General features: G+C 45.0%; 3 protein-coding genes across 4 annotated transcripts; 1 reads left to right on the forward strand and 2 right to left on the reverse strand.

Moving 5' to 3' along the window:
- The first annotated feature begins 93 nt into the window (after positions 1 to 93).
- On the forward strand, positions 94 to 10402 carry LOC129170687 (germ cell-specific gene 1-like protein). The gene is made up of 5 exons (XM_054758508.1): positions 94 to 5848; positions 6109 to 6156; positions 7218 to 7370; positions 9149 to 9260; positions 9435 to 10402. Exons 1-5 carry the CDS (start codon positions 5545 to 5547, stop codon positions 9724 to 9726), a joined length of 909 nt encoding a protein of 302 aa, XP_054614483.1. The 5' UTR covers positions 94 to 5544; the 3' UTR covers positions 9727 to 10402.
- On the reverse strand, positions 137 to 2380 carry rcvrna (recoverin a). 2 transcript variants are annotated; one of them, XM_054758511.1, is made up of 3 exons: positions 1928 to 2375; positions 1663 to 1774; positions 137 to 1026 (listed from the first exon to the last, which is right to left on the reverse strand). In XM_054758511.1, the coding sequence occupies exons 1-3, from the start codon at positions 2306 to 2308 to the stop codon at positions 908 to 910; spliced, it is 612 nt and encodes a 203-aa protein (XP_054614486.1). In that variant the 5' UTR covers positions 2309 to 2375; the 3' UTR covers positions 137 to 907. The 2 variants fall into 2 exon arrangements, with proteins under 2 accessions (XP_054614486.1, XP_054614485.1); XM_054758510.1 differs by having other exon boundaries at positions 1663 to 2380.
- Positions 10403 to 11664: 1262 nt separating the features above from the next.
- LOC129170679 (myosin heavy chain, fast skeletal muscle-like) lies at positions 11665 to 26220 on the reverse strand. Its single transcript, XM_054758469.1, has 40 exons — positions 26152 to 26220; positions 25858 to 26069; positions 25267 to 25410; positions 25046 to 25202; positions 24944 to 24971; positions 24749 to 24863; positions 21343 to 21435; positions 21094 to 21157; positions 20924 to 21022; positions 20742 to 20845; positions 20529 to 20667; positions 20343 to 20461; positions 19558 to 19707; positions 19301 to 19471; positions 18515 to 18824; positions 18354 to 18439; positions 18182 to 18269; positions 17977 to 18094; positions 17717 to 17840; positions 17511 to 17647; positions 17181 to 17436; positions 16861 to 17103; positions 16601 to 16777; positions 16395 to 16540; positions 16227 to 16317; positions 15760 to 16149; positions 15564 to 15690; positions 15256 to 15374; positions 14991 to 15187; positions 14739 to 14922; positions 14492 to 14657; positions 14296 to 14420; positions 13909 to 14217; positions 13625 to 13828; positions 13422 to 13547; positions 13190 to 13360; positions 12977 to 13081; positions 12814 to 12909; positions 12603 to 12737; positions 11665 to 12504 (listed from the first exon to the last, which is right to left on the reverse strand). The coding sequence occupies exons 2-40, from the start codon at positions 26059 to 26061 to the stop codon at positions 12481 to 12483; spliced, it is 5841 nt and encodes a 1946-aa protein (XP_054614444.1). The 5' UTR covers positions 26062 to 26069; positions 26152 to 26220; the 3' UTR covers positions 11665 to 12480.
- Positions 26221 to 26537: the final 317 nt, after the last annotated feature.

Below are 26537 nucleotides of genomic sequence, written 5' to 3' on the forward strand. Positions count from 1 at the left end.
TGTCCACCCGACGCTGACGGCTTTGTCCCGGTGCACACTGGGGGGGGGGGCAGGTGAGGCCAAGCGAACCTCCGCAGGCTCCTTAAATTCATTCACAATTCATTCAATTAAACACTGAAACAAAGCAAAAACACTGTTCTTTAAATGACACATTTAATGTTGGAGAAATCACTCTTTGTATTGCCTGGTGTGATTGACTGTATGTTTACTACTACAACCACAGCAAACTATCGTATTATTAAAGATTATTCTAGTCTCTTTGTCGGCCAGGGTGTCCACATTTTTTCCACTGAGGGCCAAATGCAGTAAACAAAGAATGTGGGGGCCATTTTATTCACTGAACACGATTAAACCAACTGAGTGTAGGCCCTCAGGCAGCACTTTGGACACCCCTGTTGACGCCATCCTGTTAGCTGTTTGAGTGCTGATTTGCTGATGACTTGAGCTGGCTGCAGCTTGCAGACTGTTTGAACATTTGTCAGTGTGTTCGTCGCAGACAAAGGTGTGTTGGGAGTGTGTGTGCCTCATCGGTTGAGTCAGTCGGTTTCGACCTTCATGTGGTGATAGGATTAACGTTGTTAACCTGAGCCGTATTCCTTTCTTAAGGAGCTCAGGAGGCGCAGCGTTGTTGCTCTCTACTTAATCAACTAAAAACACACGCACACGCACCCACACACCCACACAGCATCAACACAACCACAGCAGACACCACAACTACTGGAAGTCCACGCAGGTTTTTACTATCATGGACGTGTTGATCCAAGCCTACATGGGGAACACACCTTTGTGAGACAATGCTAACTTCGCATGAGCGTGAGTTTTTGTTTGTGTGTGTGCGTGTGTTAAAGTTTCAGTCCTGCTCTTTTTGTCCCAGACAAAAACCTGTGTGGCCACTGGCAACAGCAGCCTACTGTTTCTTCTCCTTCAGCTTGTCTTTAATTTTCTGAGGCTCGTCGTATTGGATCAGGCGCAGGATGTCCTTGTTGTCCATCACACCCTGGATGAACTCGCCCTCCGAAATTTTATCTGGCAAACAATCCAGCAAACATAAACTCTAAATATTCTCATTCATGCTGGTCATTTTATTCTCCGGGCATTGAATGCATCGCATCTGGACTTTCCAGAAGACATTTGGCCTCTCATCTGAGCAGGCTTCATCGGGTCATCGTGTGACTAGGTAGGACAGCTTTAGTCTGAGGGGTTGGTGCAGGCCGGGCTACCACACCACCTCTCCCCCGCATCCAGTGCTGCCTTTTCATCCGAAGATTCAATCTAAGAAATAAACAAGACACAGCCATGTTGGTTTCAGGCGTGTCCATGACCATCGTTACGTCTGAACGGGATGCTAACAAGTGGATTCCACCCAAACGACCGTCAGTGGCTGACAGAGGCCCCACTCCATTGGGGCTTAACAACCGTCGTTTTTGTCCTTGTCTGGATGTGCCTCCTTCCTTTAGAGGATAAATACTTTGGATCCTACCTAGTCATTGAGCATGAACTGATGAAGCCTGCTCAGATGAGAGAAGCGTAACGCCTAAGAAGCATCTAACCTGAAGTCCGCTTGCCGTGGATTCAAGGCCCTGAGAATCCAGCAAACACAACAGCTGACCTTTAAAAACCTTTAAGACGGAAACAAAAAGACGTCTGTGGTGCTTCAATTACCGTTCTCCTTCTTGCCGAAGAAGCTCCAAATCTTCTCAGCTCTTTTTTCGGGCGTGTTTTCATCTTCTGGAAGATTCTCCTGGTCATCAGCTGGTATCATGTTGAAGATGGACTGCATGCAAGTCACATGACTTTTTAACGTTAACCATGACACTTCTTTGGCTTTTTGTGCCACTTTGTGGACGTGGAGTCCTGCAGTGTACTTTGGTGTCTGCCTGGCTACCGATCTAAGAAGAAGATAGCAAGGTGAAGAAGAGGCTCCTACCCTGACAATCTCCAGGATTTCGTTCTTGCTGATGGTTCCGTTGCCGTCCACGTCGTAAAGAGCGAAGGCCCACTCCAGCTTCTGCAGGGTCTTACCGCCCGAGGTCAGGTGCAGCGCCACGATGTACTCCTGAAAGTCCAGAGTGCCATCGGCGTTGGTGTCGAAGCTCCTGAAGACGTGTCTGGCGTAGGCGGTGGGGTTGGCGTCGGGGAAGAAGCTCGCGTAGATGCCCTCAAACTGTTCCTTGCTGATCTTTCCACCGGGACACTCCTTCAGGAAGGACTGATACCAGCTGCACAGCTCGGCCTCTGAGTACTTGGTGTTAGACTTCAGCTCCTCCAGGAGCTCCTTGGACAACGTGCTGCTCTTTGTGTTCCCCATTGCTGCTGCTTCTTCTCCTTGGCTGGTCTATCTGTGTTCACTGTGGCAGCAGAGGAGATTATGATCATCCAGATGGCTCCGTGGCAGATTTAGAAGATGACCACGTCACCGCGCTATGACACCTAAGAAGAGGATTAAACACAGCAGGCTTTGGAAGCTCCTTGCAACGCTACAACGCTGAAGATCCAATGGAGATCTTCAGAAGAGCACTTCGTACTACTGAGACACACTGGATTTTATATTCGGACGTTTTGCCTGAACACATTCAACATCCGCAACAGACTCTGGTCCAGGATTAAAGATGCGGCAGCAGACTCTGATCCACTTCTAGAAGTCTGTTAGGTCTCCTCAGAATCAGAACTTCCTCCCTGGAAGGAAAGTTGGGCAAGTTCCATGCTGATGGACAGGTTTCCATGGTTACCAAAAGAACCAGCCATCCATCTTCTATGGCACTTGTCCTCATTTGGGTCATGGGTGAGCTGGAGCCTACCCCAGCTGACTTTGGGCGAGAGGTGGGGTACACACTGGACAGGTCCCCAGCCAATCGCAGGGCAATTTAGAGCATACAGTTAACATAAGGGAGGAAGTACCCGGAGAAAACACACAAACACGTTCCCACGGAGATCTGAACCCTTGATCTCCTGACCGCGGGGCCGACATGCAAACCACTTGACCACTGTGTGGCCATGGTTGTTCAGAGATGATGGTAATCACAATATTCCTCAAAGGTTGAATGGAGGCAATGGAGCCTGTTAGGAATGGAACATTTTCCACTGTGTTTTAGGAGTATGGCGACATATTTGTGCTTATCTAGCACACAGACATAACACACTCAGAAGACCTTTTGCTTGGAACAAATGCACACTGTGCAAACACACACACACACACAGTGTGTAGATATGCCACCCTATTTCATATCTGTCTGAGGAGCAACTGGCTGTCCAAACCTCCACTGGCTGGAGCCTAATATCCCAACAATTAAAAAAGGGACAGAAGTCATAAAAGAAAGAGGAACATTGGCCGCTAATCGCTCTCTCCAGTGCTGGCATTGCGATTTGATTTCAATTGTAAACTGTCCTTGAGACTCCTAGACAAATTTAAAATATAATAAAATAATTAGAATAGTTAGAATAAAATAATCGCCCTGTGAAAGGGCCGGTCTGAAGAGGAGTCTGCCTATTTACGTCTCTGGTGAATGTGTCACATGGGGGTGGTCACGGTCGGGTTGTTGTGACTGGTGGTAGACCATCTTAGATAACAATAGGTCGTTCATCTGCCTGGTCTTCTTCACCTTCACCTTCTCAGACAATCTTTGGGGGAGATGGGTATGAGGACATTGCTCTAAGCAGATGATAGATGATGGTGTGAACCTACTCATCTGTTTAGATTGACACAGATGGCTTCTTTCACACCCCATCCAGAATTTAGACATTGATTCCTCTTGAGATGCTCGTGTGTTGCTGAGTCTGGACCTGAAGAACCTGTTCTCCTGTGTTGTGCCATGTGTTTGTGTACGGGTTGCTTGGTCTCTCCAAGGTAGAGGTCATTGTGTTCCTCACTGCACGGCACTGCAGAAACAGCATTGCTCGGTTTGACAAATAGAAAGCGTACCGGTGCCTCCATTTAACCTTTGAGGATCTGGGTGATTGACAACCTACACAGCTTAATAGCAATACAGACGTCCCTCGCTACATCGCGGTTCACCTTTCACGGCCGCGCTGTTTGGCAGATTTTTTTGTGTGTCATTTTGTATGCTTTTTCTTACCGCGCATGAATGTGCATTGTTTTCGGCGTCCTGATTGGCTAAGGGACTGTAGACCATTGTCAATCTAACTCCTCCGTGCCGTGTCTCCTGTTGCGTTCGATCGCTAGCAGTGTGGCTCTGAAGTGCTGTATGCTTGCAAGTTTTCTACCCGACAAAACCCACAATGACGACGAAACGTTCTGCACCTTCAAGGGCACCTGCGGCACCTCACTATTAATAACTTCTTATGTGTCCAACCTCATAGGTTGATGTTTAAAATTCAGAAAAATGTGAGAAGATGTTGATGCCTGTCTGAGAAAACATATATACTGTAATATATTAGATATAAAACATATATAATCACTGTAAAAAATAAAGCTGACAACTTCGCAAATTCCGCCTATTGCGGGTTATTTTCAGAACCTAACCCTCGCGATAAACGAGGGACCACTGTGCTACATTTTAGCAAGTTGATGTGAGAAAGCAAAGAAAGTGAGCATCTTCACTATAAAGAGCTGAGATTATGTTGAGCGCTCTGATTAGCATTAGTATTAGCATTAGCTGCAGGGAATGAGTTGATTAGAAAGTGCTGTTTTGTCTTGAAGAAACCTTGTCATGGTTTCATGTTGTCCTCACCCTATCTATCTACCTTTGACCCCAGTAAGGTCACGGACGTGAAGGCATCTTTTGAGATTGTTTTTGGCCTCCGCTGCGTAATCCTGCGTGTTCATCCTGCATGCCTACTTTCACCAAACCAGATTAATTTAATCTTTAAAAATGTCCTCGTGTACTTTGGCATAATCACATTACGTTCAGGAGCTCTTTTTGTCACAGAGCACACAATGCTCGGCCTCCCTGGGGGGTGGGGGTGGGCAGGTGGACAAGTAATACTCTGATGTAACCACACATGAAGCAATCTTACATTGTGTTAGAAACCAAAAGGTACACGAGCATCACTGCAGGACTCAACACATGCTCCAGTTCAAAGGTCACGGGGACAAAGAAGAACCCCCCCGCCCCCAAGGACAATGTAGCTCTAACAATGTCCGTGGAGACGTCAGCGAGACGCAGCAGCAGTTGTAGAAGATTCTAGCAAAAAGCCTGTGGATGTTAGCAGCGTGATGCCAGTTGATCTTGTGGCTGCAGCGGGCAGGCGGAGAGTAAGAACCTTGTTGTGGATTATAATCCCTAATCTGTTCTTTATGAATACGCCGAGCGCAAGTCTGGCATATAATTTGCCATTTGTGGCCGGCGATATGGCGGCAAAGATTTGGAAGGGGAGGAGCGACGCTGAGGAGCGGAAAGAGCGGACTTTGTGTGGCGCCAGCGGGAAGCGCGGGGATGACTCCCTAAAAGAAGCGGGTTTCTTCACGGCCAAGGAGCCTCCACGCCAACCAGATTATGAAGATTTGACGCATCTGCCGGCAGGCGAAAGACGGTGGCTGTGCGTCAAAAGCCGGGATTAGTCGCCTTCTTGGTTCCGGCCTGGACCATGAGGCTGGAGCGCGGACGGCGGGCTTCGCTGGCGCTCACCCTCAACTTTGTGGCGTTCGCCTTCGCCCTGTCGGCCGTGAGCACCAGCTACTGGTGCGAGGGCACCAGGAAGGTGGCCAAGCCCTTCTGCACGGGGCCGCCCGTCAAGGTCAAGCAGTTCTTCTGCATCCGCTTCAACAGCTCCAACATCAACGACAGCCGCCTGGTGCAGTACATCTTTGAGACCGGGGAGGAGAAGTTCCTGCTCAGGAAGTTCCACACCGGGATCTTCTTCTCCTGTGAGCAGGCCGCAGACATGAACGGTAAGAAGGGGAGCCACGTCCACTAACATGTCAGACGTGATGTCGAATAGGAGCTTTGAAGCTGTGATGACAAAAGACCAAAGACGTGTTCAATGTTTCAGTCCGAGCTGCGTGAAAGCTCATCTGAGTGAAGTCATTTTCTCTGCAGTCGGGTGACAGCGGATAAAAGGGCAGACTTTAGGGGAGAAGGTCAAGCAGTGAAGTGAGTGAGCAGTTTTGTCATGTTGTGATGACGGAATATTCTATATGTGTGATGGCAGGCTTCGAGTGTCGAGACTTCTCTGAGATCGCACCTGAACACGAACGAGGTCAGTACCTCGTTTTGGACACATTCTACAAAAGGTGGGGTCCAAACGTTTTCCTTCAGCGAGGGCCACATAGTGAAAAATGAAAGGGTGCAACTTTGCCGCTTTGATATTTCATAAAACAACACACGTAGTTATGATAAGAAGTACATATTACATATATACATACATATTATATATATATATATAATATATACATATTCACCTCAGCTTTGTCATATCGGTGAAAAAGCCTATTATTAATATCAAAATTCATTCTTTCCTCTTTTTTGCAAATTTTCCAAATATTTCAAATTTCTTCTTAAATATATTTATATTTTTTCATCTCGTAATATTATGACTTATGATTTCCTAAATATTTTAAATTATTCCACAGCCTGATTTTCCAAAACTGACCATTTATTTTGTTTTGTTTGTTTCTCATATTACAACTTTAAAAAAATAATGTCTTTTTATTATTATTATATAACTCCTATGTGACTAAAATGACATTATTTTTCTTCATATTACAAGTTTGTCAACTTTATTCTTGTAAAATTGCAACTTTTTTCTAGTATTTTGACTTTATTCTTGTAAAATACAGCTGTTTTTTTTCAATTTTTGCTGTTGTTGTGTTTTCCAACTATTTCAATTTTCTTCTTGTAAATTTTCTTTCTCTTTTTCCTGCACCTAATTTTCCAAAAACAACTTTATTTGATGCTTTATTCGACTTTCACAATAGTACAAATAACATCTTTTTTCTTTAATGTTCCAACTTTGTGCTACAAAATGATTGTGATGATATTTTCCTCATAATACTACAATGTTATTGTAAAATTCAGGCTTTTTGTCATTAGATTGAAACTTTTTTCTTTTAATATTTTCACTTCATTCTTGTAAAATCCATTTTTTCTATTTTTTTTTTTTTTAGCTTTCTTGTTAGAATGTGCCGCCGGCCAATAAAAAAACAGGCCCCTGGGCTGCCTTTGGACAACCCAGTTCTAGAAGCTGGTCTCATCCACCATGCCGGTGCTTTAACTGCATGATGACATGATGATGATGGCTAACTATGGTGTGTGTCGCAGGCGTCCTGTGGCTGTGCATCGTGGCCGAGACCTTGTATCTAACCTTGCTGTTTGCCGGCGGCGCCCTCATGACCTTGGAGCAGTGTCCTTGCTTCAGCGTCATGAACAAACTGAAGCTGAGTGCCTTTGCCGCCTTGTGCACGGCGCTGTCAGGTAAGCAGGGAGGATGTCAAGGTGATTAATTAGCCATGATGCATTCACATGTCATTTTTGTGGACGCTGCAGGAGACAAAAAGAGAGCAAAAAACAAATATAAAACAAATAGATTTAAAAATACAAATGAACTTCCTTCTCTCCTTGCTTTTTGAGGGTTTTTTTAAGTCACAAGCAAGAAGGAGCCCCATGTGTGTGCTACTGCCAGGGTAGTAGAAGCTGCTCGTTGAGAAGAGCGATACGTGCTTTCATGCCTGAGTCTCTAAAAGGGTCCAACAAGACCAGAGAAAGTTGCTAGATTTGTCACTTTTTTTGAAAGCCAGAATCTGAATAATAGGGTCTGAAGACTGGCTAAATATGGCAACAACGTGGCTAAGTTGGCAACGCTGATCCCTCCTGCTACGTCTTCTTTTTCTCTGGCAGAGCAGAGAAGAAGCTTCTCTGTTAAGAAGCAGAGTTATGATGCCATCTACTGTAAGGGGCTGGAAGGACAAGCTACATTCACCGACAGTCCCGTTATAATGTGTTTATGAGCGAGGGCCAACAGGTCGCCAAATCTATTAGTGGCTAATCAATGAACACATGAAAGACTTTGCCAAGTAGAGTTTGATAGTAATGTGAAAGTAATCTATGGCTTCACGTTCTACTATGGAAAACTCCAGAAGACTCCAGGACTATAGGACAGTCACATTAGAGTAGGTCTCGCGCAAGGAGGACTAGTCAGACTAGTTAGACTAGTTACCAGCAGGTCATTGTGGTGGTCTCCACTGGCTGACTGAGGATTTGCTCGCTGGTTTGTGCAATAATCCGATTGGAGGCGGGCAGCTTTTGGGCCGTGACCAAGACCTGCCCAGTGGACCTAAACACCCCCGCCCCCTCCCCTCCCCTACCCGCACCCACCCCTCCCTCCTCCACTGTTGTTAGGATTTAATCCTCAGTAAAGCTGCTGGGAGGCCGACCGCTGGATGAAAGGGAGGGCCAGAGTCCCACTGGGGGGCTGAGAGACGGACCACCCTGCTCTGAATATGATCCCTCCATAACAGAAAAATTAGAAACATGATTTGATTCTCTTGCATGATCACTTTTGTTGGGAGCCAGGTATTATGTAAGATACAGTGTCAAATACGTTTTTCCGTCCAAGTTTACCCTTTTACAAGGATATGAACATTCCACCATCTGTATGGAACTTTCATTGCAACAGAGAGATAGAATGTAGAAAAAAACATTCAAAACACTCACGTGTTCGTTTGGATTTGATGGCGTGCACAAGCGGTAGCAGATTTGGCCCGTCTATGATGTCATCAGCGGGTAACTTTGAAAAATGTTTACACTAAACATGTTTTTATAGTTTTACAATTACAATTTGACATGCATAAAACAGTTCTAAAAGCACATAAATGATGAGTGAAAGGGATAAATGAACATTTAAGCTTACTTTTACCTTGACTGAAGGAGAGTTAAAAATGGATTCGTTTAGCATCCGTTTCGGTTAGAATTAACGACGCTAACCGAGGTTCCACTGTACTCCTAACCTCAACTCATGATGTGTATAAACGACACCTGTCACACAAACACTCTCTTCCATTCAAACCTCTCCAACCTGGATTTTGTTTACATTCTATCTCTCACTGTGACAATAAAGCTACTACGTTGAAATCTGTGTCGGGAGGTAAACTAATCAAAACTTCTTTTCCTCAATGTATGCACTTGATATACATGCAAGCAAATAACGATGTTTCATGGCGTGTGAGGACTAAACAATGATTTGAATTCTGCAGGCCTTTGTGGGATGGTGGCCCACATGATGTTCACCACCATATTCCAGCTGGCCGTGGCCATGGGCCCAGAAGACTGGAGGCCCAAAACGTGGGACTACAGTTGGTCTTATGTGTAAGATTATTTTAACTACTAAGATAACATTAGCATCAGCTGCTGCCAATGCTAAATGTGGGTGTTTTTGGTGTTTTTTCTAGTTTTGAAGTGATGTGGTGAGAGCTAGCTTCAACATTGTTAATGTGCACCTGTGTTCGCCATCAGTAAGCTCTAACTCCCTCCTCCTCACAGCCTAGCATGGGGGTCTTTCGGCACCTGCATGGGCTCGGCGGTCACGGCGCTGAACCGCTACACCAAGACCATCATCGAGTTCAAGTTCAAGCGGCGGAACATCGAGAAGAGCCTGCTGATCAAGCAGAAGCTGATGGAGCTGGACCTCCACGATCACATGTGGTACATGACGGCTGATGCCGAGGCGCCGCCGCTAGAACTGCCCATCAACGGACACAAGCCGTCCACGGGAAGCGCTTACATGCTGGAAATGGACCGTGTAGCGGAGCCGCAAGGAGAGGCGTACTGCTAAAGCAGAGCGGCCCCTTCTGCCCCTGTGGCCCACTGGAACACATTTCCTTGATCCCAATTGACTGTTGGATTTAAAAATCTAATACCGGAATATATTGGTGTGTGTGTGTGTGTGTGTGTCTTGTGGAAATAATGTAACACGCTCGGCTTTGAGACAACATGCATCTCATCAAATCTTCCACGTGATCATGTGATATAACAAGCGGTGGGAGGAAGGGCCGCCATCTTGATGCTAAGATGCATCCTACATGCTGCCTCTTTGACCACATGACCTTTGACACAGCGCTGCATCAACATATGGACGTCTAGAGAATCATGTGACTGGACATATTGTTTATGTAACCACACAGAGCACCACATGGCGGTGCTTACATTACGTTGTGTGTGTGCTGATTAGCGCCTCAACACATGATGACATTGATAGTGAGGGAAGGATTATTGATGTACAGTAATCATTGCCACTCATTGCCAATCATTGTGGATTATGCACCTTTTATTTAAGTTTGTTGTCTGTGTCTACTCATGCAGCATTTGGAGTAATTACATCATGTAGAAACTTTCAGTCAGGTTTTTACTATGAAGCTTTAATATTTTTGACATGACACAGATCATTTGTTGTATTTGCTCATGCACTGTGTGTGTCACTCACTGAAGATGTCCATGAAGATGCTAATAAATAAGTTACAGTATGTCATCAATCATCATGAAAAGCTCATTACCTCTTTTGAAGACAGAAAGGGGGCAATATGATGAGTTCCAGAAGTCTTGCCTTATTATCAAGTCCTCTTCCAGCAAGACATTACTTCCGGGGGCGGAGCTACCGTGGCCAGGAAATAGCCGCTAACACATGTCTGACAATGCTAATGCTAATGCTAACGCTAGCGTTAGCATTGTAGACCAAGCATTGAAGTACCTCACCTCCTTCATTGGTGAGTCCTTAATATTGATTATAAATTGTGCAGTGTAAACTGCGTGACTATGTTGTATAGTTTATTGGTTCCAAAAAGTCATCTTGTTTCTCGGAGGGTTTGGGCCGACCAGCTTCTTCTGACAGGTGTTAGTTTAAGGCTAGATACATACTTTGTCAGGTCGATACAAATATCTATAGCATGGGTAATATCAGTTTCGGTTCGATAATAGCGTGATGAGATGGAAATTTTTCAGTTTTCACCTGTTTCTTTTTTTTTTTTAATTTTTATTTTTTAACAAATATGTGTTTTATTTGTTTTTCATTGGGCCATTAAATTGAGCTGCACTGGGGCACTCTGCTGCACGTGCCTATCCCTGAAAGGCTATCGCGTGGGCGGCTCTCTTTACACTCAGGAGTGTATACTCTATAGGTAATATTAGTTCATATGTTTTAGTTATTTATATGTCCAGTGAGATTTTTCTTTCTAATACAGAAGAGACAGTATTTCTATCATTATTTAATTCCAGAGAAGTTATTTTTTCACCACTGAAACTATATTTTAATCATAATGAAAACGAGAAGCCTATCTAAGTGTATTTCTTTGGTAGATAGTATCTTCTAATATAACACTTTCCCATCCATACAGAGGAGGGATACTTTGAATGTATAGAAATGATGAAGGCACCTTTGAGTACTTTCAGTATAATTTGAGTTTGTCATTGCTGGACTGAGTGTCCTGTTTATTGTTAATGAATATATGGTTAGCCTAACAAAAGGGAATAATTGTATTATATGTATATGTATTATTATGTTCATCAGTATACATCTGGGCAATCAATCTGAGGAGATTGCAGTCATGATGAGATGATGGCCCGGGCGAGGTGGAGATGAATGCATCGGCAGTCATTTACAAGTAAAAAAATAAAAAAAAAAGTTTAAGTGTGTGTGTGTAGGCTCATGAGGCACAGAAGGGAGAAAAAGGATAAACAAGAAAAAAGATGTAGAGTCACAAATTTTATTAAGCTTATTTTTATGTCAGCAACAAAGTCAACATTTGTAAGGTCACATGTTCATTTGGTGTCATGTTTCTTCTTCAGTCTAGTTGAAGAGGACACTGTCTCCCCCTGCTGGTGAAAGACAGAACAGCTCCACAGGTCTTCAAAGCGTGGCTCCTGCTGGGTGTTTGCGGGCGGGGGTTTGACGTGTCACGGCCTAAATAAGCACTAGCTGCGCAACTTTTCCATCTTCATTTGAGGTCACTAAGAACCTCTACTTTTGTTTTCCAGCAGCAGCTAAGCATTGTTAGCATGAATGTGATTATTATCAACTCATTCGTTTATTGTTCTTTAAACTACCTGACATTGTACACAAAGATTTTTTTTAAGTTGACACTTTTTATTTTTCAAATGTTTAGCTGACAAGCTAAGGAGTCTTTGTTTGCTAGAGTAGTACCTTGCGAATGTTGGAGCTTCTGAAGCTCTAGCGTGTGTTATGAAGGTGCTGAATTGTTTTGAATTGGGTTTTTACGGCATGACTTGATGCATTGATGTGAATGAAGTGTTGCGATTTAATCTGGCTGCACATTGACATAAATCATTGGAAATATATTCTATGTCACTATGGAGGGCTGAGATACTGCAGGTTTTCTCTCCAACCAGTTTCTCCAGCAGGTGATTTCATTGATGAGCTCCTTCCCTCAAATTGAAGGAGGTGTTGATCATTCAAATCACCTGTTTTAGTAACCAGTTAGAAAGAAAACCCGCAGTGGCTTGGCCCTTCATGGCACAAGTTTGACACTCCTGTTCTATATGAACTGAATGCAATGATACCCCGGTCCACGCTCAGCTACTCGCCTTGTTTTTCAGGCGGCTGAAAGGCATCACAAGCAGAGAAGTTGTGATTATTATTTGAGGAAGGTGATTGTGAACAAAGCCACACTGATGTTCCAACATATGAAAGACTCCTACCTTGGGTCCGATGTCGCGACTCTTGGCTCGCATCTTGTTGGCAAGCGATTCAGCCACATCAGCTCTCTCTTCGGCCTCTTCCAGCTCGTGCTGAACCTTCCTGAATCTGGACATGTGCATGTTGGCCTGCTCCTCCTGGGGGAGACATGAAGAGTCGTAACAGCAGCCACTAGCTCGTCGTGGCTGACCGTGACGATGGCGGCAGACTCACAGCTTCTTCTGCGTGACGTTTGTAGGACTTCATCTTGATCTGGAGCTTGTCCACCAAGTCCTGCAGCCGAATGTTGTTCTTCTTGTCCTCTTCAGCCTGGAAGAGGCCACACAGCCTGTGAAGACGCTCTGACCCGAATCAACCAGTGAGATTGTTTTGGTACCTGATAGCTCAGCTCTTTGACCTTCCTCTCATATTTGCGGACTCCTTTGATGGACTCGGAGCATCGCTTTTGCTCGGCTTCCAGTTCAGTCTCCAGCTCACGAACCTGAAGAATATTTTAGAGAAGACCAAGTTGAGCTAATTGCAAATAGCCACTCACGTTTTAGGTACATAGTGACAGTTAAATCAATTGCCAAATTGATCATTTTTATACCCTGGCCTCCAGCTTCTGCATCTGTTTCTTCCCGCCTTTCATAGCCAAGTTTTCCGCCTCATCCAGGCGATGCTGCAGGTCTTTGACGGTGACTTCCAGGTTCTTCTTCATCCTCTCCAGGTGGGCGCTGGTGTCCTGCTCCTTTCTCAGCTCCTCAGCCATCATGGCAGCCTGCACGTGCAGCAGGTTCAGAATTCTGCACATAAACAGCAGCTTAATGGGAGCACCTTACATCTGTGATGGCTTTCTTGGCCTTGTCCTCTGCATTCCTGGCCTCCTGAGCAGCTTCCTCTATTTCACCATGTAGCTGCGTAACATCTATCTCCAACTTCTTCTTGGTGTTAAGGAGACTGGTGTTCTGTTGAAGCCCAAGCAAATGTTTGAGGTAAAAACCCACAAAGACAATGGTTGAATGAGGCTTGTGATAAAAAACACCTGTGAATGAAGAAGTCCAGCACGCTCGCTGGCATCAATCAGCTCTTGTTCTGCCACTTTGCGGCTTCGTTCCGTTTGCTCCACGACTCCTCGAAGCTCCTCGATCTCAGCCTGCATCAAGGTGGTCCTGCGCTCCATCATAGCCACCTGCTCCTTCATGTCATCGTGACTTCTCAGTGAGTCATCCAGGTGGATTTGGGCATCCTGAGAAAATATTTTGTTTCCTCCATGATTCCATTTGACCAAACAATCTTCTGTCAAAACAAAGCAACAAATATTCACACCTTGAGTTGCCCCTGGACGTTCCTCAGCTGTTTCATGGCTTCAGTTGCCTGCCTGTTAGCATGGCTCAGCTGGATCTCCATCTCGTTCAGGTCTCCATCCATTTTCTTCTTCATTCTCAGGGCATCGTTCCTGCTGCGGACCTCAGCGTCCAGAGTGGCCTGCATGGATTCTACGACTCTCTGGTTGTTCTTCCTCAGCTGGTCGATCTCCTCGTCTTTCTCTGCTACCTTCCGATCCACTTCGGCCTTCACTTGGTTCAGCTCCATTTGAACGCACAGGATTTTGGATTCCTCGTGTTCCAGGGAGGCCTTAGCAAGCGAACATTGTCACAGGTTACACTAGTTTATGTTCTTTGAATGTTTCTTGGCAAGGCATGCTATTGCTACCTCAGCTTCTTCCAGCGCAGTTTGCATGTCATACTTTTCAGTCTCAACACTCTTTTTGAATTTCTCCATTTCATGGATGGTTTTCCCGCTTTCCCCAATCTGTTCTGTCAGGTCTGCTATCTCCTCTAGGTGTGTAATGAGACACATTTTAGGAAGTGATCTCTGAAACGGATTATTGTGCTAATGTTTAACTCACGTTGCAGGTTTTTGTTTTCCCTCTTCATTGTCTCCAGGTGGTCCAGGGCCTCCTCATAGGAGTTCTTCAGTTTGAACAGCTCCGTGCTCAGTGATCGAGATTCCTTCTGAGCGCCTTCCAGCTCAGCCTGAGACTCTTCATACTTCTGCTTCCACTCAGACAAAATCTGAATTCATGGAAACATTTGGGCCTTCTTTGTTAATGACAGGAAGTAGTGAGTCGGACCTCCAACTTGCGATCCAAATACCTTGTCAAAGTTTCTTTGCTTCTTGTCCAGTGTGGCAGCTAAGCTGTTGGACCTTTCCACATCAACCATGAGGTCCTCCATCTCGTTGTGAAGTCGCTGTTTTGTTTTCTCCAGCGAGGCACACTTTGAATTTACCGCCTCGATTTGTTCCTCGGCCTCTTGGAGCCGCTGGGCCAGCTTTTTTCTGTCAGAAATAAAATCCTATAGACTTTGTAGTCAGTAGAATTATTCCACGCAGGAGCCTCGGCTTACTTTGCTTCCTCCAGCTCCTCAGTGCGCTGGATAGCATCCGTCTCATATTTGTTCCTCCAGAGAGCCACCTCGGTGTTAGCTTTCGACAAAGTACGCTGCAGTTCCGCCTTAGCTTCCTGTTCCTCCTCGTACTGTTCACGGAGGAGATCGCAGTCGTGACGAGATGATTGTAAACTGTGCGCCAGAGCGTTCTTGGCCTGTGGAGGGACATAGACGGTCATTAATAAACTACTTAAAAGTGTCTGCAGTTGTCATCTTTGATTACTTTTGTTTCCTCCTCCATAAGTCTTTTCAGGTCATCAATTTGTGTGTTGAAGCCCTGCTTTCCTCTCGTCAGTTGGGATATGACACTCTCTCTCTCTTCCAGTTGTCGGGATAACTCGGCTACACCAAGCAGAAAAATGTCAGTTTGACTTTCACAACATTTGTTCAGAAGCACCTCATGACTTTAATTTGGGGCAATTTGGTTTCTTCAAAAAAGGATGCAAACCAAACGCTCACTGTTTATTGGTCTTATTGAGCACGTGTGTGTGATGAACAGACCAACTTTATTCAAAGACAGAATTCACATACCGGTCTCATTTTGAAAACGGGCCTTCTGATTGGTGAGATCGGAAATATTACGTGTGTTTTCATCATTCTTGGTCTTTAACTCGACTAGCTGATCCTCCATGGAGCGGCAGGTCTTCTCCAGACTGACCTGTGCAGTTGAAAATATAAAATGTATCACAATAGCGTCAGGATTCTGGAATCATTCCCCTTTTCTCACCTTAGTTTTAGCCACAGTTTCCATGTTAGTGGCCAAATCATCAATCTCCATTTTCAGCTCGCTCTTCTCCTTCTCAAGTTTCTGCTTGATTCTCTGCAGGTTGTCTATCTGCTCTCCAAGCTCAGCCATACTGTCCGCCTGCTTCTTGCGCAGTGCGGCGGTTGTGGTCTCGTGATGGAGCGTCGACTCCTCTAGGTCTCGCCTCAGTTTCAGAAACTCGGCCTCCCGTTTCTTGTTCATCTCAATCTGAGCAGCAGTCGCTCCTCCGGCCTCCTCCAGCCTCTCACTGACCTCCTCGATTTCACGGGCCAGGTCAGACCTCTGCTTCTCAATCTTGGCTCTCATGGCACGCTCAGCCTCTACTTCTTCCTCAATTTCTTCAATTCGAGCCTTGGAAGAATAAGAGGAGGGGTGTTATGGAAGAGGTACTGTCAGCGTGGTTCATGTTTGACTAAAAGCGTCTTTACATGGAGTTCCTTCAACTTCTTTTGAAGCTGATTGTTGATTGTTTGCTCATCTGCAATCTTGCCGAGTAGCTGGTTGTTTTCAAACTCCTTTCTGTGGTGACAAGAAAATAAATGTCAGGTGCAACCGTCCGCTTGTCTCTTTTGTACCAACACATTCCATCCACCTACTTCTTCATCCTTTCCTCAGACTGCTGTTTGTCATTTTCTAAATCCATCACGGATTCTTGTGTAATTTTTATGTCCCCCTCCAGCTTCCGCTTTCCCCTCTCGAGGTCCATGCGGACTTTCTTCTCTTGCTCAAGTGAACCTTCAAGCTGGAGAACAAGTCACACGGCTCAGGTTGAATTAATGTTTTGTCATTAGCTGCGACTCACATCATCCACTTGCTGCTCAAGCTTTGACTTGGCCTTTGTCAGAGAGTTGACTTTGTCTTCCTCAGCTTGAAGGTCATCCATGGTTTGCTGGTGGGCTTCTTGAAGGGCCTTCTTCTCTTTGCTCAGCTTGCTGATGCTTTCCTCCTGAGCCGCCAGCTCCTCCATGAGATTTTTAACCTGCAAAAGGAATAAAGGTAACAAGAGTGTCATCAGTTTTGTCATGAACATCACAAAAATGCCCAACAGTCCCACAATCAAACCTTGTTTTCAGTGGCGTGTTTCTCTTTCTCCACTTTTGCCAAAGTTATCTCGAGGTCGTCAATGTCCTTCTTAAGCTCAGAGCATTCGTCTTCAAGCTTTCGCTTCTTCGTGGTCAACTCAGCGTTGATTTCCTCTTCATCTTCCAGCCTCTCAGTCACCTCTTTAAGTTTGGCCTCCAGCTGGATTTTACTTTTAATCAAGCCCTCACATCGTTCTTCTGCATCGCAGAGGTTCTCAGAGTCCTGGGGAAGTGTAAAAGAGAAGTCAGAAAATAGCATACAAGGTTTCATCGGCAACTGTAAAGCACAGTGACACTCACAGCTTGTACTTGAAGTTGGAGATTGTTCTTCTCCTGCAGCAGAGAAACCATTTTCTCCTCCAGATCCTTCCTCTTGGCTTCTGACTTGGCTAGGTCCTCCTTACATTTGATGAAGTCCTCTTTCATGGTGGCCATCTCTTTCTCTGTCTCTGCACTCTTCAGTAGAGGCTTTATCTTGAAGAAGAGCTTCATCCATGGCCAATGTTTGACATTCATGAACGAGCGCAGATTGTATTGTAAAATCCAGACGCAATCTCTGTCAGATATGCAGATCACATGTTTTGGCCTCTGCTCAAATAATTTCATTTCGGAAAAGCTTAAACTTCATACTTTTGAGCAATCAAGTTGGAGTATTCTTTCCTCATCAGGTAACCACGACAAACTGCTTGTGTCTGCGTGACAAGAGAAGCTAGTTTTTCATCTCGCAGCTCCTCCAGAGTTCCAAGTAGACCAGCTTTGAAGAACACCTGGAAGAAAACATCCTTTGCAACAAATTCATGTCGGAAAAGTTAAGCACAGTGTGCCAGAACGCATACCTTAGTCGAGCCAAAGCGGTACTGACTGTGATCAACATCAATAGAACCCAGAAGCTTCTCAGAAGCTTTCTTGCCATCGATGAACTGTCCCTCTGGGATGGCGCTGGCATTCAAGATTCTGTATCTGCTCGTTTTGAATGAAGGTGATGACAAACTTTAGCGATGTACACACAAGCATAATTACATAAGCCGTATTGGACCTCTACAGGACCACATGACTCCAGACACTGTATTAGTATGTAGGACAGAGTATGAAGGACCTTTGTTTGAAGTCTGCATACAGAATCCTGCTAGGGAATCCCTTCGTGCAAATTCGAATTCCTTCCAGCACACCGTTACAGCGCAGCTGGTGGATAACCAAGTGGTTGTCCATTATACCTACCAAAACCAAAAACAGTGTGTGATGTTTTTTTATTATTTGGGTCTTCATCTTTAATTTTATCCAAAATGACATCTTTGTTGTACCTGGAGTTTTAACCTCATTCGGAATCAGACAACGTACAAAGTGTGGGTGGGTGCTTCTCAAGTTAGTCATCAGCTTGCCAAGATTTTCCTATAAACGATACATTCCAGGAGGATGGTCAGCATAATACAGAGGAAATTATATTTTGCTAAGAAGTAGCAACATTTTTTGTACTCTGAAAACTGCAGACACTGTCTGAAAGGAGCCGCCCTTCTTCTTTGCACCTTTCTTCCCACCTTTGCCGGCATCACCACCTGAGTCTACGAGACAGAAACAGAGTTGTGATTTGCTTTGAGGACTTCTCGTTGGTGTATGTCACTGTGCAGGTATCTCACCTGCTTCAGCACCAGAGAATGAAGCATAGAGGAAAGACAGCAGTTTCAAAGATGACTTCTGGTACAGCTGCACCACAGACTCGTTCAGCGGGTCTTTGTTCTTCTCCAGCCAGCCAGTGATGTTGTAGTCCACAGTGCCGGCATAGTGCACCAAGGAGAAGTGAGCCTCCGGCTTGCCTTTGACCACTTTGGGCTTTTGGAAAGCATTATTTTTTCCAAGATGTTGGTCGTAGAGTTTGTTTTTGAAGGAGGTGTCTGATGACTTGGGGAACATACACTCCTCTTCAAGGATTGAGAAAATGCCCATTGGCTGTTGAATGGAGAAAAAAGTGTAATGATGTCTGACAGGAGGCATTTTGTGGATGTCTTAGCACATGTACATGTATGAGTGCCTAGCGCCTCCCAGCCAGGTCGGAGAGGCGTAGCTGCGAATTGGCAGCCACATTTCTGTCAGTCTAGCCTAGGGCAGCTGTCGCTACAGATGTAGAATACCACCACCAGTGTGTGAATGTATAATGGGTTCACCGTGAAAGCTCTTTAGGTACCTTTTAAAAGGCACTAAATAAATGTAATCCATTATTATTGTTATTATTATTATTATTATTATTATTATTATTATTATTATTATTATTATTATTATTATTATTATTATTATTATTGTCTTAGTGGGCCATCTACAGTAAGGGTTAGGAATGTCTTCATTGTAGATTGACAAACTAGGGGCCCCCAAACAGCATCTTGCTTAGGGCCCCCACAAGGCTAGAAATGGCACAGTATGTGTCTCACCTTCTCAATGAGCTCGATGCAGGCTGCCAGGTCCATGCCAAAGTCAATGAACTCCCAGTCGATCCCTTCCTTCTTGTATTCTTCTTGCTCCAGCACAAACATGTGGTGGTTGAAGAATTGCTGCAGCTTCTCATTAGTGAAGTTGATGCACAACTGCTCCATGCTGTTGAACTAAGATCAGCAAGATCACTTTATGACCTTCCTCCACTATAGCCACAGCATTAGCAGACCAAAATTAGGTAAGAATCTGAACTCACGTCAAAAATTTCAAATCCAGCGATGTCCAACACTCCAATGAAGAACTGTCTTGGCTGCTTTGTGTCCAGCATCTCATTGATGCGAATCACCATCCACAAGAACATCTTCTCATAGACAGACTTGGCCAGAGCGCCAACTGCATTGGCGACCTGAAGTAAGAATGAATTACTTTTGTACTTTAGCTGTCATCAGCAGTTTGGAGCTGTTTATGTTCTGAACCAAATCAAGTACATTTATCCCTTGCCACTTCAAAGTTCGAATTTTGCAGTGTCAGTCTATCACGGTTTTTCAAAAATATATCAATTAAATAAACCATGCTGTTTTGTGGTTTAATACCGCCTATTGTTAGTCAGAAATATGCATATTGAAGTAAGTTTTATGTATTTTTTAAATTAAGCATTTCCGAGCACAAAAATGGCTAAATTAACTAAATACATATACTGTATAAGGCATTTGGAAGACTCATTCAAAGACGCTGTGAATGATATGTAGTACTTTACACTGGTCACAAGGTGTCAGTAATGTTACAGTAATGTTCGGTGATACACAAGCATACTGCACACCCATTTAACCCGCATTTAATGCTAGCAATTGATAAGCATTTAGACACCACCTTGTTTGATGAGAAATCCTCCGGTTATTGTACTTCTTCATGCTCCATACTAAATAAGACTCCATTCTTAACTTCTGGAGGTTCAAATTGGTATTATGAGGCTTGCTTGCCAATTCACTCATCATGGGAATCATTGACCTGGGATGACATGCATGGTGTTGGAAGCGGTACCTGAGGGACCGTCTGACCCTTTGTGACGAACTCATTCCCCACTTTGACGCGGGGGTAGCAGAGGCCTTTCAGAAGGTCGGCGGAGTTTAGCCCCATGAGGAAGGCCACTTTGTCAGCCACTGAGAGAGAAACAGCAACCTTTTGCTAGTCTGAATCTCAGAGGTAACAGAAAGACCAGAGCCTCACCCTCAGTGCCGTCGGGCTCTGCCTGCTCCTCTCTTTGCTTCTGCTTGAACTTCATGTTCCCATAATGCAACACAGCACCTGTCAGCTTGTAGATGGACATCTTCTCTTCATTTGTGAAGCCAAGGATGTCAGTGGCCGTCTGTTGGATTGAAAAGGAGTTAGGTGTACACAATTAAAGGCATGTTTACATCATAGAAAGGACAGCTAGCTTACGTCTGTAGCTACAAGCTCCTCTTTGTCATCAATGCTGGCCACAGTGATCTGCCCCTGACTTATCAAGGGGAAGTCGTATGGATTTGTACTTATCAGCAACATTTCTGCACAAAGAAACAATTCCATTCCTTTAAATGTCATTCTCTGCCTCACTACTGCTTTCAATGTGTTAGCTGCACCACCTATGAGCTCTGGTTTGTGTCCAGTCATAATCTGATAGAAGATGTGGTAGCTTCTTTCTTCTGTCAACTGAAAAGTTACTCTTGACTTCTCCAGCAAATCTGCAGCAAAGAACAAGAACTGCTGATACCTGCACATGGATGGACATTTGGGTTTGAAAAGCTAAACTTACACGTTTCAATATCAGCTGAAGCAAGCTTCCCCGTTGTTCCAAAGTGAATTCTGATGAATTTTCCCTGAAAGATGTAAAGTCTCCTCACCAAACAGAAAAAGGTCAATATCAAGACATCATTCTGGAGTCTCAATGAAACACTGACTTGGAAGATAATATCCACGATAACCTTTAACCCCACTAAATAACTGTACTAATCATTTAGCGGTGGGAACCTAAAAAGTTCAACTTTTCTTCCCTGCTACTTACAAAACGTGAGGAATTGTCATTCCTCACAGTCTTGGCGTTCCCAAAAGCCTCCAGCAAAGGGTTTGCTGAGATGATTTGATCCTCCAGCGTCCCCTGAAAAACACAAACATCAGATTCTGAACTTTTCAAGTTCAAGAGAGTTCAAGAGAGTTTTATTGTCATGTGCATAGTACAACAGCAGTTATACCATGCAATGAAAATCTTATTCTGTTCATTCTCCCAAGAAAAGAAAGAAAACAAATGAAAGAATAAGAACATAAGAAACATAAACACATAAACATATATACCAATAAATTAAGCAACAACAACAGACAAGACATTAATACAAGTAAATAATACAAATAAATAAATAAATAAAGTGCTATGAGTGTGTGCGTGTGTTGCGTGCGGCGTGTGCGAGTGCTTCGTTGAGGAGCCTGATGGCCTGTGGGTAAAAGCTGTTTGCCAGCCTTGTGGTCCTGGACTTCAAACTCCTGTAGCGTCTGCCTGACGGTAGGAGTGTGAATAATGAGTGTTGTGGATGTGTGCTGTCCTTGATGAGGTTGTGTGTTCTTCGTAGGACTCTAGATTTATAAATGTCTTGCAGTGAGGGGAGGGCTGCCCCAACAATGTTCTGTGAGGTCTTGATCACCCGCTGGAGTGCCTTCCTATCACGTGTTGTACAGTTACCGTACCAAACAGTGATGGAGGCGGTAAGGACACTTTCGATAGTGCATCTGTAGAAGCAACTCAGGATTGTGGTGGACATGCCAAATTTCCTCAGTCTTCTCAGGAAGTACAGTCTCCTTTGGGACTTCTTCAGAATTTGTTGGGTGTTGTGAGACCAGGTGAGGTCCTCGCTGATGTGTGTGCCAAGGAACTTGAAGGTTTTCACCCTCTCCACCTCAGTCTCATCAATAAACAGGGGTCTATGCGGCTCCTTTTCCCTTGTTCTTGGGTCGATGATCATCTCTTTAGTCTTATCTGTATTGAGAAGGAGATTGTTATCACGACACCAAGCTATGAGGTCCGCCACCTCTCTTCTGTATGATGTTTCAACACCACCAGTGATCAGTCCGATGACTGTAGTGTCATCTGCAAATTTAATGATGCTGGTGTTGTTCTGGGAGGCCACGCAATCGTAGGTGAAGAGCGTGTAGAGGAGTGGACTCAGCACACACCCCTGTGGGGTCCCAGTGCTCACAATTCTTGAGCTGGATGTGCGGTTGTGGACTCTGACTGACTGGGGCCTGCCTGTGAGAAAGTTAAACACCCAGTTACAGAGGGGGGGAGACAGGCCAAGTGTGAGGAGCTTATCTGTGAGTTTGTGGGGGCAGACTGTATTAAAAGCAGAGCTATAGTCTATAAATAGCATTCTGACGTATGTGTCCTGGCCCTGTAGGTGAGAAAGGGCTGTGTGGATGGCAGTGTTGACTGCATCATCCGTGGACCGGTTCTGGCGATATGCAAACTGTAGAGGGTCCACGGTTGCCGCCGGGATGCTCTTTTTGATGTGGGTCATGACTAATCTTTCAAAGCACTTCATAACAATAGGAGTGAGTGCTATAGGGCGATAGTCATTCAAGCAGGTCACGTTGCTCTTCTTGGGTACGGGCACTATGGTGGTGGACTTAAAGCAGGTCGGTACAGATGCTTGTGCAAGCGACAGGTTAAATATGTCAGCAAGCACATCAGCTAGCTCTGATGAGCAAACCCGAAGTGCACGTCCTGAGATGTTGTCTGGCCCTGCTGCTTTTCGTGGGTTTGTTTTGTTCAGAACCCTGCGCACATCAGCTGATGTCACCATGAGAGGTGAGTCCTGTGTGCTCCCCAGGTTCAGCCACCCTCTCTGCTCATCAGGAGTTTGGGTGTCAAAGCGGGCATAGAACTCGTTCAGCTCATCTGGAAGTGTGGTTTGGCTGGACGTGGCTACGCTACTCTGCTGTCGATAGTCTGTGATGTGCTGGAGCCCCGCCCACACGCGCCGAGGGTCTGAGGTGGAATAGTAGCCCTCCAGCTTCTGTCTGTACTGTCTTTTGGCCTCTCGTATGGACCTCCTCAGGTCATATCTGGCCTTTTTGTAGTCATCAGCGGTGCCCATGACAAATGCAGTCGAACGAGCACGTAGCTTAGCCCTTACATCACAGTTCATCCACTGTTTTTGGTTAGGGTATTTTCTGTAATACTTGGTGGTGGTAACAGTCTCTATACATGTGCTAATGTAGCCAGTAACAGCAGAAGCATATTCATCCAAATCAACAGTACAATCTTCCCTCCCCGCTGCAGTTTTAAACACATCCCAGTTTGTGCAGCCAAAGCAGTCCTGAAGTACTTGATCAGTTTCTTCATTCCATACTTTAACTGCTGTACGTACAGGGGGAGCTTTTTTAAGAAGTTGTCTGTATGTTGGATAAAGGAATATAGAGATGTGGTCAGCCTTTCCAAAGTGGGGTCTTGGAACAGCCTTCAAAGCACCTTTCATGTTGCAGTAGACTTGGTCCAGGATGTTATTTTCCCTTGTGGGAAAGCTCACATACTGGTAATATTTGGGGAGGACAGTCCTGAGGTTACAGTGGTTGAAATCGCCAGATATAATAAATACAGCGTCTGGGTGTTTGGTCTCGTGTTTATCAATGATGTCATGCAGGAGGCCTAGTGCATTAGCAGTGTTAGCTCGTGGTGGGATGTAAACAGCAGTTAAATACACAGCGCTAAACTCACGAGGCAAATAAAAAGGTCTGCATTTCACCATCAGCAGCTCAATGTCCTGCGAGCAGTGCTTTTCCATCGTCTGTACGTCTGTGCACCACCGTTTGTTTACGTAAACACAGACGCCGCCACCTCTGTGTTTACCAGACGCTAAAGTCCGATCTCCCCGGTAAGCAGCAAATGATTCCAACTGGATCGCCGAGTCCGGTATATCCTCCGTCAGCCAGGTTTCTGTGAAGGTGAGGACACAGCATTCCCTGATCTCACGTTGAGCTGTAATCCTTGCTCGTAGTTCGTCCATCTTGTTTTCAAGAGAGCGGACGTTGGCTAGCAGCAGGCTTGGTAGCGGTGGCCTCGTCGCTCTAGCTTTTAGCCTAGCATGCAGGCCGGCTCGCTTGCCTCGTTTACGCCTCGGATGCTTTGCTCGCCGGGTATTCAGCTCACCAGGTCCGCAGGCTGCTGCGTTCTCCCGGCGCAGAAGAAAGGCAAAGTCTGAGAGGCTAAATGAAGGTTCATGGTGAACCCTGCCGATGTTCAAAAGTGTCTCTCTGTTGTAATGTACTGCATGAGTGTGTTGAATGTCCAAAATGAACAATAAAATAGCAAAAAATAGAAAAACACGGGAGAGTGTCACAGAGACGTCTGCCACGGAGGGCGCCATCTTTGATCTGATTCTGTGATCTGATTTTCTCCCCCATCTTGGATTGCATTCTCATACCTGCATCTTTCCAGATGTTTGTTCTTTCTTATCACTGCCGCCAGCCACTGCGATTGTCGCAAAGTACTGGATGACACGCTTCGTGTTGACCGTCTTTCCTGCACCAGATTCTCCACTGTAGAAATAGAACGACACGTGCAATGAACAACTGAATCGTGACAAAAACACACATTCAAGTTCATGCGAGTGACTCACGTAATCAGGACAGACTGGTTCTCACGGTCTGGTAACATATGAGGAGGTTTCAGTCAGCATGCAAAGTTTAAGAGGTCAGTTTGGACAGAACCTTGACGTCACCTGTGAGCATGTTCTGATAGGCATTATCAGACACTGAGAAGATGTGAGGAGGAGCCTCCATGCGCTTCTTCCCCCGGTATGCCGACACCACTTGTGGGTCATACACCGGCAGCCACTTGTAGGGATTGACCGTGACGCAGAACAGCCCCGAATACGTCTGTGGGCAGGAGAGTACGTTAAAGGGGAGAAGTGCAAAAGCATCTGCGCGGCTTCATACTCACATATATCATCCATGCTGCATAACGATCTTTGAGGTTAAACAGCACAGACGGCTCGTTGAGGTGGGTCATCATTGCCATGTCCTCAATCTTGTCGTATTTTGGGGGATTCATAGGATGGCAGTCTTCATCGCTGACTGTTACAGTCTGCAGTGTCAAGTACACTCAGCAAAGTTGTTCACCAAGTTGTATCTCAGGCAGCCTCTCAGCCACTTTAACGCCAACATTTTATTATTTTCTTCTTGCAGCTTTGAGTTCAGTGTGTTTTTTTTTGTCTTCATATGTGTCACATTGAAGTAAGGACAAATCAGTTATACCCCAAGACCTCTAGCCATAGCGCAAAACTGTGAATAATGGATGTGCCCATAAAAAATGCCTATTTTTGGTTATCTAAACGCTATAATATGCCTCCCAGGGCTATTAAACAATTTTTTTATTCAATCAGATGCCGTATTCTGCAGAGTAGCTCCAGTATTTCAGAAGAGGCAGTAAAACATGAGAAAGCATGCCGTGCTGTATACTATGCTTTGTGAAATGAGAGGGACATGCTGTTCCTAACAAGGAGCCCTAGACTACTTGGACCTTTCTTCTCACCTCATTTTTTTCAGTCTTCACTGTGGCTTTGCCACCCTCTTTCTTCTGGACGACACCTTTGATGTACAGCTCCTTGACGTCGGGCACAAAGCAGGCCGTTTTGGCATCAAACGGTCGGTTCTGCGCCTCAATCCGCTCCTTCTCAGGTTTGCGGAGATAGATGGATGCTGGCCCATACTGAGCCATCTCGGCGTCAGAGCTCATGGTGGCGCCTGAAGACGATGAGAAAACATGAGAACATCAAACTACATCACAGCACAAAGATGAACAGTCTCAGATTTGGAATCAGCTCACCTAATTGTCAGTGACGTTGTGTGCTGTGCGTTGTGTCAGCTGGCCTCTGATGTCTGAATGAGAAGCTTCAGCGTGAATTAATGAGTGAAGGAGGTTCCTTTTATCAGCATCAATGTTCTGGCCAGACAAACCGGACATTCCAAACTTGGCAATGTCACTTTTCTAATGTCAATCCGTCCGCATTATCGATCTCGGACGGTTCTTAAAAATGGTGGAGGATCTTCTGGAAGTAATAAGAGGATGTCTTTTCGACAGGTGATGATCCTCCTGCTCTATTTTTACTTGGCTGCTGTACGTTGAGTTGCTGTCATCAGATACTGCATATTGCCTGTTTCACATCTCGTCTTTAGCACTGACTTCATGAAACAGTGCTGCCAAACCATGAT

This window comes from Dunckerocampus dactyliophorus, chromosome 18 (assembly GCF_027744805.1).
Source record: "Dunckerocampus dactyliophorus isolate RoL2022-P2 chromosome 18, RoL_Ddac_1.1, whole genome shotgun sequence".
Classification (NCBI taxonomy): domain Eukaryota; kingdom Metazoa; phylum Chordata; class Actinopteri; order Syngnathiformes; family Syngnathidae; genus Dunckerocampus; species Dunckerocampus dactyliophorus.

Coding starts and splice junctions, on each gene's coding strand:
- rcvrna (XM_054758510.1), bottom strand. CDS start 2,308: ATGGGGAACACAAAGAGCAGCACGTTGTCCAAGGAGCTCCTGGAGGAG. Junction 1,027..1,662: donor CTTCGGCAAGAAGGAGAACG/GTAATTGAAGCA, acceptor ATTGTTTGCCAG/ATAAAATTTCGGAGGGCGAG.
- LOC129170687 (XM_054758508.1), top strand. CDS start 5,545: ATGAGGCTGGAGCGCGGACGGCGGGCTTCGCTGGCGCTCACCCTCAAC. Junction 5,849..6,108: donor GCAGGCCGCAGACATGAACG/GTAAGAAGGGGA, acceptor GTGTGATGGCAG/GCTTCGAGTGTCGAGACTTC. Junction 6,157..7,217: donor CGCACCTGAACACGAACGAG/GTCAGTACCTCG, acceptor TGTGTGTCGCAG/GCGTCCTGTGGCTGTGCATC.
- LOC129170679 (XM_054758469.1), bottom strand. CDS start 26,061: ATGAGCTCTGACGCCGAGATGGCTCAGTATGGGCCAGCATCCATCTAT. Junction 20,462..20,528: donor AGAGCCCGACGGCACTGAGG/GTGAGGCTCTGG, acceptor TTTCTCTCTCAG/TGGCTGACAAAGTGGCCTTC. Junction 14,658..14,738: donor AGCAAAGAAACTTTGACAAG/GTATTTGGATCG, acceptor CCATGAATTCAG/ATTTTGTCTGAGTGGAAGCA.